Source organism: Apiospora aurea (genome assembly GCF_038362705.1).
Source record: "Apiospora aurea strain CBS 24483 chromosome Unknown utg000005l_segment0_segment0, whole genome shotgun sequence".
NCBI lineage: Eukaryota > Fungi > Ascomycota > Sordariomycetes > Amphisphaeriales > Apiosporaceae > Apiospora > Apiospora aurea.
This window is the reverse complement of record NW_027117392.1, coordinates 1,010,964-1,026,561: the sequence shown is the minus strand read 5'-3', so window position 1 is coordinate 1,026,561 and position 15,598 is coordinate 1,010,964. Positions and strand designations below refer to the sequence as shown.

The 15,598-nt window shown below is 54.6% G+C and overlaps 3 protein-coding genes across 3 annotated transcripts; 1 reads left to right on the top strand and 2 right to left on the bottom strand.

Moving 5' to 3' along the window:
• Positions 1 to 2,344: 2,344 nt before the first annotated feature.
• Positions 2,345 to 3,612, bottom strand: PG986_006897 (uncharacterized protein; the record flags this gene model as incomplete). The annotated part of the gene is made up of 4 exons (XM_066843119.1): positions 2,345 to 2,497; positions 2,563 to 2,713; positions 3,038 to 3,158; positions 3,393 to 3,612. The coding sequence occupies 4 exons, from the start codon at positions 3,610 to 3,612 to the stop codon at positions 2,345 to 2,347; spliced, it is 645 nt and encodes a 214-aa protein (XP_066699231.1).
• A 6,118-nt stretch (positions 3,613 to 9,730) lies between these two features.
• Positions 9,731 to 11,263, top strand: PG986_006896 (GLCD beta; the record flags this gene model as incomplete). The annotated part of the gene is made up of 1 exon (XM_066843118.1): positions 9,731 to 11,263. The coding sequence occupies one exon, from the start codon at positions 9,731 to 9,733 to the stop codon at positions 11,261 to 11,263; it is 1,533 nt and encodes a 510-aa protein (XP_066699230.1).
• Positions 11,264 to 12,841: 1,578 nt separating this feature from the next.
• PG986_006895 (uncharacterized protein) lies at positions 12,842 to 15,385 on the bottom strand (the record flags this gene model as incomplete). The annotated part of the gene is made up of 1 exon (XM_066843117.1): positions 12,842 to 15,385. One exon carries the CDS (start codon positions 15,383 to 15,385, stop codon positions 12,842 to 12,844), a length of 2,544 nt encoding a protein of 847 aa, XP_066699229.1.
• Positions 15,386 to 15,598: the final 213 nt, after the last annotated feature.

Genomic DNA, 15,598 nt, shown 5'->3' with positions numbered 1-15,598 from the left:
ATCTGGAGCGAGTGCAACCGCGTTGCCAAATCACCTCACGCAGTGTCGGCTTGCGTGCGGTCTTGTTCGGATCGTGTCGTGTCGTGTCGTGTCGTGTCGTGTCGTGTCTGCCTAACTGCCTGGAGTGAGGAGGAACACGTAATGTGTGTATGTCGAAAAAGAGTACGTGCATTGAATGCGCTCCAGTGAAGCCGGAGATGATGTCTGGTCGGGTTCGATGTAGGGCCAGGTGAGGTCCATGTACATCTCTACATGTAGATTTGACTTACACAGTCCGGGTGGTTCTTATTGCTCCCGCCGCCCGTATTAGCGACGAATGCCACCACCTGCTGTGCGGTTAGGCCAAACAGGGTTTGTGGGAGTCTCGGTGCAAAGCCCTCACATTGAAATGAGCCAGTGCCTTCTGATACTGCCAACAATGCTGCTTCTTCTGTCGATATCTACATGCGTGTAATCATCCTGCTCAGATTGGACGCAGAGTAATTTCTTCCCTTCTCGAATGGGCAGCATATTCCATCTTCTGAAAGTCTAAATCTCTCCAGTGCGCTCATTGGGTACTTGTGCTTGTCCTGAAAAAGGAAGGGAAAAACGGGTTAGTCATACACACACTTGGGCCAGCATGTCGTTCCGTCCCGACGGCTCAATAGGTACAATGACATACGTGCTACTTGTACCAGACCTGCAAAAGAATGGGGATAGGATGGAATGGGATGGATTGCTATCACTATCGGCTCCTAAGATATACACTCACCTGCCATCTCATTCGTTTTGTTCTCTGCTACCTACTTCCAATTCTGATTTCTGTGCCACGGCATCAAACCTTGGCGTTGCAAGCTAGGTGTCGCTTTCGTCCTGGGACCACTTTGCCTTGTGCGACTACATCCGATGCATTTGAGAAGTCCCGGGTTTAGCTGTGACATGTGCAACTTGGAACAGGTATGTTACCTACCTACTAACACTAGGTACCCATTACCCATCTCTACGGAAATTTTCAGGCGCTACCTAAGATACCTAGGCAGTGCTATTCGTTCCTGGGCAAGCAACCTAGAGTAGTCTCAATAAAGACATGGAAACATTGGAATATGTTACCGTCGGCCGATCCATCAACTGCAGCGATGAAAAATTCATATCCGTGCAATGCAGGTATCTATTTGTGGAAGGTAGAGAGAGACAGACTGTGGAATGATCAATGCGGACCGAGTACCTGCTCTCCATGTGTATTTGCCCCGCCCCGCGCTTTTTCTGGGAAGAAAATTGAAATGAGAAAATTATTCCGACTTTCAAAACACAATGGCTATGTGAGGAGCGCAAATCTGAGAGGAAGCCGGCTGTTTCCGTTCCTGATTATCCAGGGTCTGTCTACATGCTGATGTATCTCTGAAAATAGCGAACCGTTGATAACGGCTCTCCATGGTCCGTCAATAGTGGGTCGATTGGGCTCCAGATGCCGATGGAGGCTTACGGCAGCTGGGGTTTCGAGCAAGCCATGTCCGTCCACGCCCATGTCCACGCCCACAGCAGTGCGTGCCGGTTCCAGAGTTCCACAGCGTCGTCGGTAGGGAGTCCATCTTGGACATCTTAGATCCCCTGGACACAACCGAAGCCAACAGGAGAATAAGCACCTACCTACCTGCCTTCCGGCGGGTGCGGGATACAAGTACGTATATGTAGTCATTGAAGCTTCTTTACCTTGGTAACCGGTGAGAAACGTATGTGCAGATGCAGTGATCCGGGCCAGCCGAACCCCCCAATGCTTACGGGTATATTGGTGTTCGCTTCCGTTCTTGCATTGCGATTTGCAACACTTGGGTCAGCCCAAGCCAGCCAAACCTCTTGGGAAAAGGCAGCGGGGCCCTTGCGCGCGCAGATATGTAGGTAATCATTACCACATTGTCACCCCTTATCAAAAGTAAGACTGATGCCTACTTGACCTGATGCTCACGATTTCGTAAGCATGAATAGCTACCTAAGCTATTGGGATGTGTACGATGGACACACTTGACCTAGGTCTTGTCGTAGGGTTTTCTTGGGGCCTTCAACAGTAACTGGCAATAGCGACGCACGTCTTAATACAGGCTGATGTAAGAAATGATGACCAGCCAATGCCATACTGCCTGGCTGCATTATATGGTCCTCGTTGTTCTTCTGTAACAGATGTCTCCGAGTAGGAACACAAGAGCATCAGATAAACCTGATTACTCCTGTAGTCTCGTTAATTCCTAAAAACCCATTAGAGTTACAAGCACGGTCGCAATTAAATGTTGTTGCGAAGCAGATGATACAATTCCACATATCGTACATCGATGCCGATGGTTTTCACCCGGTATTTCAGAAGCATCTACGTCTAGCCAGTCATCCAAGCAGCAGCTCTGCGAGCGCCGAAGCTGGTTGCAAACCGCAAACCGCTCGATCCCATGGGGAAGTAGCTGACGAGGTACCATACTAGGCAGGCCAACTGCACGATGGCCGCCATCAAGGTCAGAAGAGCACTGTGAACCTGGAAGAAGTCAGTTTATGTTGTCCTGGCTATTTGCTTGAGGTCCGCCGAAGAGTATGACTCACACCGAGGGCGAAGAATAAGGTGAGGAAGATGGAACCAAAGTAGCCTGCTGTAAACGGCAGGCGGTTGCCAGATAGCAGGTGTTGTATGTAAGCCATCGGTCCCATCATGGCCGCCCATGAACAAAGGAACAGCACGGAACCAAAGGACCATCTGGAGGAGGAGTGTGTCAGCAGGGCATATAGCTAAGGCCAGGGAATAACTTGGAAGTAGTGAAATCTTTGCAGGCATCGAGACAGTCCTGTCAAGTCCGAGATGTGATTCCCATCTACAGATCGCTGATCGACCGCACTTATGCAGGGCTGGCCGCATATGCGCAGCGGCTCGTCGCATGTAGCAAGGGGCGGGAAGAGCCCGCTCCAAGGATATCATGCGGAGTATAGGACCCCAAAGAATTTGACCACATGGACAGAATAGCCCGCTTGTAGCAGACAAGGGTCTGTGTATGAGAGATGCATAGAATCAAGGAGGACCTACAATATTGCAAGCTTGCTCGGCTTCAGCCAGAGAACAGGCCACAAGGCGAAGACAAGCACGAAGCAGGCCAAGGCAGCGATATTGCAACCGGCGAAGACTAGCATGCGGTCCCAACGGCTCACTGTATGACGAAATCGAGATTTGTGGTCAGCCTTGCTTTGGATATGGGGGGGGTATACTTTTGCCCATGTGCAAAGATAAGACACATGAGTGGAGTGTGCTATTGAGCTAACAGCGCTATAGGAACTCGCACATGAACGCCATCGAGGCACCCTGCAAGGGGCTCGAAACCGGGTGACGCGAGACAGGCATTGCGACAAGAGCAGTAGAGACAAAAGATGGATGTTGTACTCACAAGCGAACCACCCTTCTTCTTCTTCACGGCGACTGCTCGCCGGCAGTGGAGCACCAGCCCCTTCGGTGGTGGGTAGCTGGACATAACGGTCGCCGAATGGGTTGAGCGACTTGATCGAGGAAAGCAGGCCAGTCTGTTGGCTGGTGTTCACAGGCATGTCGGGTTCGCGACGGGACCAGCCCATCGAGTTCATGGATTCTCTGAAAGAAGCAGAGGCCATATTTCCGTCGTTGGCCGTTCCCTTGTTCTTGTCTGTGTTCCTGGTGATACTTGTCGGAAGGTCTTGTCGCGATGGTGTCGCGAGGGATAACGGAAAGGTTGTGATCTCTCGCTCGAAGCCACGTTGTCTTGTCGAGCTTGGATGAATATCGAGCCGGTATCTTTCGCGTCTTGTGGGCGGGTTGCGCGTCGAGCAGCGTAGGCAGCTCAAAAGGTCGGGATGGATTTGATGCAGGTGTGTCCTATGACCCTCCCATCTAGGCGTGATGATGGCAGTTGGGGCAAGGCTTGGTATGTTCTGGGAAAGGAGGTGTCGTCGCTAGGGATTGGGGGGGTGGGGTGGGGTGATTGTAATGGGGAGCTTTCATTGGTTGCGTGTCACGCTCTTAGCCTTGCAGGCACCACCGTTTCCACATGCAGGATTGGGTCAGATCAGGTTGTGGTGGCTCGTAAGCTTGTAAGGAAGCACTACGCTCCAGCACGTATGTACTCACCCAATCCTGCCCACCCGCCGCAGCACGCTCATCACTCGTCGCCCGTCCGGGAGAATGTTGGATGTAAGAATAAGCATGGGTGTGGAGGTTGGATCCCCTTCATTCACATCATGATTATGACAGATGTCGGACAAGGTCCGAGTCTCCCTTACGGTTTTAACTTCGTGTGATACGGAATATACGGGATATACAGGGTGCTCAAAAGGAGTACTGTCCAATGTATAAGGGAGGTGGCCGGTGGTCTTCCATGGCGGCAAGGTGGCTAATATTAGCAACAGGCTGCAGGCATACTTTCAGTGTCAGTGTTCTGCCTTCGAGAAGGAGACGTGATTGCGTATTGCGCGTGCAATGCAAGAAGGTGGAAAACCCCTCGATAGGTAGAGATAGAGAGGCAGTGAAGACTCACAAACTGCTGCCTAGGTACCTACATGTGAGTACAGACTCGAACCCGGGATAGTCGGACATTTCCTTCCGCCGAACATCTCGTCTCGCAATGGTGGAAGTGAGACACCGTCGGTAAACAATAACCCGTGTGCTTGCTTGCTTGCTTTGCTCCGGATATGGCCGCGGTATTGCATAGCGCCTGTTTCTCCGCTCCAAGGCCAGGTGAATTCCGGACTCAATGTAGTTGACTTTTGAAATAGGCGAGGTATGCATCCAATACGAAAATCGCAGATGCTACCTAACTTAACCTATCCCGTTTTTGTTTATCCACATCCATGTATACATGTACTGACACCACTAGAATAGGAAGGGTAACAGTGACCAGCCTTTGATAGCGGGCGCTGCCTTCAGGTAGCTCGTCACACTTTGCAGCTGTTTCGCTTGCGGTTATCGGGCATGAAGGTTGATTTCGTCTCCGAACCGGAGCCTCAATAATCGTGGCCAGCATCCATATCATCCACAATAGGTACAGTCTTTGGTGCTGCTGCAAGCCGATACGGGTTTGGGCTTCGTCGGGCTTGACGTCATCGTCGTGAGGGCTCCTCACCCCAACACCATCTCCAAAGACTTGCTTGCATTCGGATGTGGGGTAAGGCGCAACGGCGGCAAACACGGCAGAGTGCGAATGAACATGCTTGTGTATCCAGCATCCACGGCCGGAAGGTGACTTAGCCATCCACCCGCTTATTACATGTACTTGGTTCGCATATCGTCTCGTCGTGGGTCGCCAATATCCAACTCAATACACTGGAGGCGGGCTAGCGAGTCTCTAATGCGTTCAATGTTCGGCGTATTGTGTAGCCCCAAAGGCAAAACCCAGATTGAGCACGATACTTTTGACTGGCTACCCACTACGAGCCAGGAGAGAACAAGTGTGCGTGTATTTAGACTCTCGAGACGAGCCGAGTGGACGCCAGCCATAGCTGGACTTGCCCAATCTGCTGGATAGGTGGGAGACGGGCACCTCTGATGGTGCATGGCTTGATTGGCCTCTCTAATCCTGGCGGCATTTCATGCAGCTGGCCCTACAGGATCGACACCAGCATCAATAGTAGTCGAGAAGAAGCATGCGTCCACTTAACGTTACATACAGTACGGTCCAAATGGGGGAGGTATTTCGCTGATGCGCATCTAGAGACCACCCATCCATCTCAAATGCCGATACCCATCAGCTAATAGGGGCCATCCACTCCATACGGATCCCGTTTGAAGATCTGCAAAGTCCAGAGACCCTGCATAAGTGAGCGAGCATGATGCATACCATATCTACCTCTACCCAAGTGCCCGAGTAGACATGCTGCTACCATCTCTATCACTACATGCAATTCGCCAGTCAACTGTCAGTCCGACACTGACCTTGTAGTTTCGCGTAGAACAATGTCACAAAGTGGCTGGGGCCAACCGCTAAGCCCGATATCTCTCGAAGCTTAGCACAGCAGGTCGGCTGCCTTATACGATATACGGTAATCTATCTATATCCATGCGGCCTACCGGCCATCCTCGTTTCTCCCGCCGTTTGCGTAGGCTTCTTTAGCCATGATAGGTCGGGTCACAACAACGTGAGCGACAAGGCCTGACTGGGTCCGCTATCTCATGCTGATCATGGCCAGGATCGTTTCCTTCGGCTAACGGGAAGGTCGACTTGATAGCTCTCGATGGGTCAGATGTGATTAGCTTTCTCGAGGCGGGTCTGTTTTTGACGGAATTTCCAAGGTTGGCATGCAACCCTTAGCGGAGGATGCTGAAGAATGCCATCTCCTGCCATGATGCACTTTGCTCCAAGATTACGCTAGCCAAGGACCAAGGCAGCCAAAGCAGGCCAGAGGAGGTGTGGCAGTATGTCTTATCGCAGGTGGGATGGCTGACTTTCACCGCGTCACGCGTTTAGCGGAATGCCCTCCATGGATCCCTTTTCGCCTTCCGAGCACGCCCACCACGCGTGGCACAAGCATAGGTGGGAAACTACAGGTAGGTGGTAGAGAGAGCTGCGGCGGAAGGCGACCAGGGCAACACGAAAATGGTCCGGTGAGAGTCAACATCCTGACACACCACCAAACAAGTTGAGTAATTCTTAAAGTGGGTAAAGCTGTCTGCATCCAAGTCAGAAGACGCATCCAACAGAAAGCAAGGTTGTTGTTTACAAATGAAGGCCTCCCTAACAGAGGGATCAGTCTCGCCTCCTTGCCGGAAAAGGGCACCGTCGTCAGCATATAAGAAGGACCACGCGCATCACCGGTTCTAATAGGACGGAAGCCTCCCGACTTGTCGCAACTCACATATTACAACCACCACCACAACAACAACTATCACTGCTACCACGGCTACCGCCACCTCGTATTATACTCTGGATTCTCTTACCGAGGAATAGACGTATCTAGGTAACTCCTCCGGAAAAGAAGGCTACCCAGCGGAATTCGCATGCATGCCTGGACTGTTTGACTGCTGTTGTCTGAGCCAAGGCAACACCAACCACATTAACAGCAACAGGACTTTTCTCTGAACAGGTGGCCATCAGAGACGGCGCCGCAGATCTTTATAAGAGCGTTCCTTCATGGACCAGAGGATCTACCTGTCCTGGATCATTCGCACATTTTCTCCGCGACTCGAGCAACACGGCCTGCCTGGAAACGAGGCACTACTGACAGCCGTTGAAAGTCAGCCCAGCCTTCACCGACCTCAAGGAGAGGAAGAAGAAGAAGAAGCCCCAAGAAACGTTGCAGCCGGCGGTTGTAGCGTCTATCCAAACCCACTCTCTTTGGCTGGCGTTGCGCACAAAGGTGATAGTGAGGAAGAAACGTCGAGACGTTGACAGACCGAGTCAATAGCACGGGACTAAGCAGCTCCGAGCAATCGTCTTGACTCAGGCTGCGTCGGTACGCTGGAAACTGTTTGGCTTGTTTCTGCCACCAAGCGCCGGGGGCCTTGTTCGCCGCGGAAGCGCATTCCCATCCTCCCAGTAATCTTCGCGGGGTCGAGAGTTCGAGAGATTCCAAGGGCCCATCTCGACTGCACTACTCCAGCCGTCTTCCCTACGGCTCCCTAGGCCTACGACACAACCCCTGCAAGGCCTAACACTAAAAGGCGCTCCCCCTCTTCTCCTCCTCCTCCCTCTTTACAGTGGTCCCCCGCCCCCGAACTCCAACTTCCCAGCCTGTTCCCTCCCCTTGTCTGGTCGGAGTCAAAGCCCAAAAAGCCAAGGCCCTACTACACCACCAAAGCCTGGGGGATCTTCCCAAGCTGCAGGCACGACACAGCCAATCACGTCGCCGCCTCGCGTCTCCGGCTTCCCTGGAATCGCTGCAAAGGGTCGCACCGAGGCTTGCAAGGTTTACCCTGCGCCGACTGCAACTGGGCTCGCCCATCAATCAGCGCCCTGGTCGATACCGCCTCTTTCTTGACAGGTCTCACCGCGATTCGGCAACATATATCATACACGACAGAAGGCTTTGATCGCTTCGTTGGCAATAGCATTCGAGTCTCGCGCCCTGCACACACTCCGGCGCACATAAACAAACTTTACTTTAACTGTGTGTCTCGGGCCTTCTTCCGTGCCAAGTTGAACCTTGCCCCTCCATCTGATTATCTCGACGGTAATCCCGCCCTGGCCCTGCCTTGTCTGTCCGTCGCTGGACCATTGCCCAGCAAATCACCCTGGCCGGGCATCTTGAGGCTTGAAACTGCGCCTTACCGCCTGTTTGATTCCTCAGCTTTCTAGTCAGCATCCGTCAAATAAATACATAACGGATTGCACCTCCCGGACAACCGTCATCCCAACCTTTGGTGTCCTGTCGCCTGCTCTTATCTCTTCTCGAAGCCGTTATACGTTGCGCCGGCCTGTTCTTTTGCACCAAGGCCCACCACCACCGACTGGCTAGCCACATATCGAACAAGCTCATCAATCCAGTTATATTACCTCGCACACCATCTCCGTCTTACCATCACCGCCGTCCCGCCTGCTACTTCTCCAGGCGATTATTGGGTTCTCCACGCTCCTGCGACCCGAGAAAAGCGACAGATCAACTGTCTACCTTCTACCGGGCTATCGCTTGTCCTTCCCAACGACATAGAAGCCGATCAAAAGCGCTCGTTCCCCCGAGCCTGTGCCGCACTTGTCGAACTGAACTTGGTAGCTCCGCCTCTTCTCGTCTGACCTAAGAGGGATCAGCTTCGTCTCATCTCTCACCTTCCTCGTTTCGCGACAAGCAACAAAAACATCAGCCTGTCGTCAGCGCTTGCCTGCTTGCTTGCCACTTATTGGGAAAGCCGAGGAATTTCTTCTTATTTGCTGCGCCGGGCCAATCACTGGGCCCGTCTGCAGCTGGGCGACTTTCTGTTGGCTGCCCACACAGACTCTCTCCTCAACCCACCAGCTGAATTGCGAGTAGCCTCTCTTGGCGTACACAGGTACCTCGCACCCTCGCTCCCCAGAAGTCCCTCCGACCTGGCCGATCCGGACTTTGCGCCTTCACGTTGGAACCAAAGCAGGCCAGAGAACCAAAAAAAAGCAACAGAGTTTCTCTCCCTCCCTTTGCCTTATCTGGTCATCTGTCCAACACCTCTAAAACATCTACACACCCAACAACAATCACGACGCTTTGGAGACTACGAGCACGCAACCGTTCTTCCGCACCCCTCAGCTATTTATACGCGCATAAAGCCGCCGCTGCTGTCTTCTCCGTGGGGGGTGGACCTCGATTCTTGGGTACCTCCCCGCGCATTTCCATCTGCACAAACCTAACCCGGCTTGGACTCATCAATTTCCTTCGAGGAAACCGTGTATTGGGTTGGCGAACTTTCCCTGATTGCAAGCCAATTTCGAGCCTGAGACACTCCACACACCCAAAGGTCAGTCGCTGCCATCTTTGCTTCCTTTTGCTCCGATCATGGGCCCCTCGCCCACAACGTGGTCTGACTTCTGTTCCACGACATGCGCACCCCACCTCGTCGCCAATAGTTGGCGGCTGAGACCCAATTCATGTCAAATGCGATGCGGGGCATGCTCTTTCCCCCAAGAGAAACCATGACTCCCAACCGTTTTGTGCGACAAGATAACTGACTTTATTATGGTGAAGCACCGATAGCCACGAGCTTTGCATCGTGCCCTTAATAGTTCCAACACACGTTTTTTTTATTGGCCTTCGACAGCAGAATAGTCGTCGCACCCGAGAATCGCTGCCAACCATGGCACACTTCGGCTTCAACCAATTTGGCGGGGGCCAGGGCAATAGCAACGGCAGTATCGACCCGCGGGCCATGTCTGGAATTCACGACATTAACGGCGGTTCCAACGGCTACTCAACTGGCTCTGCTATGATCGCAGACTCGGATCTTCTCGACATGAGTCCCCAGGAGCCAAATCAGTCCTTGGGCGACCACGGCCAGGACTTCTCCAATGGCATGAGCGATATCAACATGGGCTTCAGCCAGAACATGTATCCGTCACACATCAATGGGTACTCGAACACACCGGACGGAGATCCTGTTCACAGTCCGTGGGCCAGCAGCTTCAATGCCGCCCAGCACTTCCGCCAAATGCAGCAGCCTTTTGGCCATTCGCTACAATCCCCCAACTCATTTGCAGGCTCACCCCTCGCTAATGATGGCAGCAATGACGGCGAAGGCAGCTTCCTTAATGCCAAACCCCGTCCTAGACTATCCCAAGCGCAGGCCCAGGCTATGCAACGCAACTCCTCGAGCAATGCAAGGAGTCCACTGGGGGCGAATGCTGTGATGGCTGGTTTGAATGCTGGCTCTCTCGACTCTCCCAATTTTGGCGCCCAGCCCATCCGAACGCCTGGTGGCCATCATGAAAAGTCACCTTCTGGGCAATGGATGAATACCCCTAAGAGCTTGCAGTCCTCTTACCCCGGCTCGGGTCTCTCTTCACCCCTGCAACATGGCTATTCGAATCCCCAGTTTATGGCACAGGCCGGTACTTCGATGCCTGCTAGAGTAAATGGTGCGCCTACGAATTTGCAAAGCCAGGAGGCTAAGCGAAAGCGGAGGCGTGAGTCACACAACGCCGTCGAGCGCCGCAGGCGAGACAATATCAACGAGAGGATCCAGGATCTCAGCAGACTAGTGCCGACCCATAGACTAGAAGACGATAAGGTGAAGAAGCTTATCCAGAACGGCACCCCTCTATCACCTACCCTGACCGGCATGTCTCAGCCTAACCAAGCAACTTCGGGTCTGGCTGGTCCTGGTGCGAAGCGCGCAACCGCTGTCGGTGCCGGGAATATCACAACTGGCCTCCCGTTGGAGGACAAAGATAAGGGCCCTAACAAAGGCGATATCCTGAACGGCTCCGTTAGCTGGATGCGCGACTTGATGTGGATGCTCCAGCTCAAACTCCAGCAGCAAGAGGAGCTCATCAACACTATCACTGAGATGGGCGGCAGTGCTCCGTTTGAACTGACTGACGATGAGAAGCGCATGCAGACCGAGCTGATGGAGGCCTTGTCCAAGTTTGAAAACGAACCTGCACCGTTTTCGTACTCGCGGTTCAATGGCTCGGGACTGCGAGTCCCGCACCACACCGACTACCGAGGTGACTCCCTCAATGGCGCGCCTGGGATTGACACCCTCTCCATCAGCCCAGGAGATACGGCCGATCTGACCGGGGATCTCAACAACACCGACCAATTCTGGAATGACCCTGACGACGATGTCAAAGACGAAGATGAGTACGGCGGCATGGACCTCACTTTGTAGTGACTCCCACACGGTCCCTGCATCACACGTCCTACGAGTCTTCGGTCATCATTGTCAGGGTTTCTGCCGCAGCACTACCACGCATCAGGGCGACGGCGTTCTCAATTATACAGGTGCATATTGATGGGGGATATATCTGCGGTTGCATCGTACGGCAGTTGGGGAGTGGCATCCGGCGTTGATTTCCTTATTCTGCATTTCGGGCGGCTGCCAGCTGCGGTGCAAGAGGCTGGCTGGGCCACTGTCGCATGTGCTGATTTGTTGTTATTTCCCCCCCTTATGCTGTTGCACATGGCTTTTGTTTCTTTCATGCTCGGGTATGGCCCAGACTCATCCAGGTCCCGGGTCACTGCGCTGGCATGAGGGAGTTTGGTTTGTTTTGTTTTTCCACATATGATACCTAGGGCATGTTTATTCTTTGGGAGTTTTATAGGGCATTGGTTTGTGAATGTATTACCCTCTGGTATCTCATGTCATGATGACTAGCGGTTAGCGTTCCTTTCAGTTCCAATAGGTTCTTTTATTTACACTTTCGAGAGCAAGAGAGCGAAAGACGTAGCATATGTTGCAGATACCGTGTAGCCTTTTGCGTCGGTTCGTCACAGACATGTGAAAACCCTGCTAAGGCATTACATAATTGCATGTAATTACAATGCTTTCCCCAGACCCAGATTATACGAAGCAACAGAGACAAACCTCCCTCCACAGGCAGTGCCTTGCCTACATGCCCTCCGTGGTTCCCAATAGTGTCCTGAGGTTTGTAATGCAACGCATCACCTCGAGGTTCTCTCGTGGGCGTGTGATACGTGGTCGGTGTCTCTTCCTATGTAGTTGAGGAAGAGGATGAGCATGTTTCTTTCGTTTGCTTCTCAGCTCGGCACATGCAACCTCGGCCTTCGGGTCTCGTATCATCGTCCTCGCTTCGCCACAATAACCAGCTGGCTTACTAGAGGTTTCTTCCACTTTCTTTTCTTTTCTTCTCTTTTCTTTCCCCCTCATAACAATAAACCTTCCCCCTGTACCAAGCGGGCCGGTCTCACGATCTGGCCGATGAGAACGAAGGCCAAGGATTATACATGTATAATTGCTTCGCTGTTTGGAATGTACATCCGTTATATCTCTGGCGGCCCGCTGTTTGTTTCTGGTTAACAGAGAAGGACCCCTCCCTCCACCCTCAAAACAAAGATGCCGGCGCAATGAGGTATCAAGGGTGGCAGGTCCACCCGCCCCGGGTCAAGAGGCAATTCGCGTATCAACTAGATGGAGAAAAAGAAGCAGTGGTAGCGAAAGAGATACCGGGAAGTCGGCAAGGCGGGGCGGTCGGACGGGAGATTTGCAAAACACGGGATCCGACAAACCACCGTCGCGGAAATTACCAGGGGGGGGGAGGAAAAACGGACGGGCGGGTAGATCAAATAGGGCAGGCGACCGAGATCGATCGATCGCCAAAACAGGTTTCCTTTCCTTCGCTTCTGGATCCCATCCACTCATTGTTTTGTCTCGCATCGTGGGCTGTTTCCTCTTTTGCCTCGCTGGGACTGGGGCTGGGGCTGGCCTGGGTTCTCGTTCCTCTCTCCCTCACCAGTGCCTCACGCAGACCAGGTACTCGCTCATGGCTCCGAGCACGGCCCAGGCCTCCTTGCGCTTCATGTCCTCGAGCAGGGCGACGCGCTCGAGCGCGCTGTGGCCGTTGAAGTACTTCCAGAAGACGGGCCAGCAGGCGCGGGCGCGCGAGTCGGCGGGGAAGCGGCGGCCGATGGCGCTCAGGTACAGACTGTCCTTGCCCGTGGCCTTCTTGGCATCGGCGATGATGTAGGGGGTCAGGTGCGCGAGGTGCGGCGCCGACGTGTTGAGCGACGGGTGGGCCGTGGCCTGCGGGACGGGCTTGCGGGCGTGGTGCGCGGCGCGCTCGGCCAGGGCGCGGGACTCGCGGTCCGCGAGCCGGTTCAGGCGCGCCTTTTCGGCTACGGCTTCGTTGGCTGTCGTCGTGGTGACGATGGAGCTGCTGGGGTCGGACTTGTTGCTGGTTTGCTCCGGGGACGATAGGGCGGCGGAGGCGCCGCCGGCGCTGGACCGCGAGGGCGAGGAGAGGGGCGAGGTAGCGGCGTTGGTGTTGGGTACGTTGTGGTGGTGGCTGCTGCTGTGGGTGTCGGGCGACGTGGCTCGCGGGGACTTGAGCTCGGTTCCTGATCCTCTAGATAGAGCGGAAGCAGACATGTCGGCAGCGGCCGACTCGTCGTTTTGGCCGCCGCCCGTATTGGTCGAGTTTGTGGACGCCGAGGAAGTCCGTCCATCTTCCGTCGCCGAGAGCGAGGCCGCCCTCATCTCCTCCTTGATCTCGTCAGCCTCGGCCTGGTACTCGACCTCGTACTGGATCTCGGGCCACACGACGACGTAGGCAAAGGTGCAGAGCTGCGTCACCCAGCCGCCGCGCATGAGCCACGCCAGCATGTGCAGGTATGTTGGCCGGTGGTTCTTGGATGGTGCGAACCACTTGTATGGCCGCGGGGCCGCCGATATCTCCGCGAGGAAATTGGGCAGAGGCGGCGCCAGGGGGAACGCGCGGGCCCACGATTGGTTGGCTTTAGGTAGACCGGCAGTATCGCAGTTCGGGGAGAGAATATAGACGTCTCGCGCGTGGAGGGGAGGGATGGCGATGGCACGCCGCCAGAAGATGAAGTGCTGGGCATAGCGTCGGACCTGTGCGGGACTTAGTATGGTGGTGGCGCTAATAGCGTGGAACGAAGTCGTGGGCTTCGAGAGTCGCACGAACTCGACCATGGCGACCGTGGTGTCGTCAGGGTCGGCTTGCAGTTCCGCCACGATCTTCTTTTCGTCCTGTAGCAGGAGCAACGCGAACGTCTTGTCGAGGAAGGACGGATCCTCATGCCCAGTCTCAAACACATCGCCAAAGGTGTTGGCCGTGGTGATCCAAAGCCCCTTGAATCGCTCGGCGGCGGCGTCATCGATAGCATCCATAGATGGCAGGTCCGACAGGTAGAATGGCATCGGTATCTGCACGGAATGCGTCACCGTCCCCTCGGGCGTCTCGAGCGCCAGAGCGGCGATCCTGTTGGCAGTAACGGCCTCGTAGATATCCTGTATGCTTGCTGCGAGCGACGAAGAATCGAGAATGTTGCGCCACAGCACGCTCATGCGCGTCTTCTCCTCCCTGCCCTTTTCCTTCAGAGCCAAGATCTTCTTGGACTCCTTCCAGACGAAGTCGCTGCGTTGCTGGGCGTACTTGTAGGCCTTGTTGATCTTCTTGATGATGTGAAAGTACAGCGTATCGACGAGCTCCTTGGCCTCATGCTTTTTCGGGTCCAGTATAAAGACCAGGTTGAACATGGTCATCCCGCTCTTCTTCTCCTCGTCCTGCGCATCGGGCGGTGCGGGAGACGAGGTGCCCGCCTCTTCCAGTAGGTCCCGAGCTTCCACCTGCGGGGTAGGCGCCGTCATGGAGATGGATGGGACGGCCTCGGTGGACGAGGATTTGCCACCATTGGTGTCGAATCCGTCATCGGCGGAGCCCGTGCCGGACTTGCCGGCGAGGCTGGGCCGCGACCGGGTCGACTGCTGAAGCTGGCCGTTCTGCTGCTGCTGCTTCTTTTTCTTCTTCTTCCACGACCCGTTCTCCGGCACGTAGACCGGGTACGAGATGGCGATTTGTTCATCCAGCGAGACCTGGAAGAGCCGCTTGTGGTAGGCCCGCGCCGGGGTCAGCAAGCTCTCGAGGTCGCGCGTCGGGAACCCGGCGACGTGCTCCCACGGCACGATCTGCGAGCCGCTCTCGGTCTCGAGGTGGTCGTCGTGGTTCCAGTTGGCGAGGTCGACGCCCTTGGGCAGCGAGCCGCCGGTGGCGGCGGTGTGCGCGGCGGCTTCTTCCGTCATGCGGTCGAGGAGCACGTCGTCGTCCTCCTCTTCCAGCTCGTCGCCGCCTCCACCTGCCTCCTCCTGCCGCCTGTTGCTGCCGCCGTTGGACTTGCGGCTCTGCGGCCGGCCCTTGTCGGGCGAGAAGTGGGCCGGATAGTGGAAGACGTAGCGAGGTCCATCGCGAGACCGGTTGATGACCAGCGCTATGCCCAGGAGATTGGAGGCGTTGGGCAGGACGGGTGCCGCCATGCTGCCTGTCTGTGGCACCACGGCTCTTAATCACTTGATTGAGTATGTTCAGCAGTAAAGGGGCTATGACGCAAGGAGTGGCTTTGCAGGCGCGGTTGTTTGCATCGCTTCGCTTGATCCAGCGTCAGCCATTTCAATCCATCTCACGAAAACAGCGTCTCTCACTATTTCTTTGAGTAGTCTCCCCGAAATCACTTACTGATCAATGAAAGA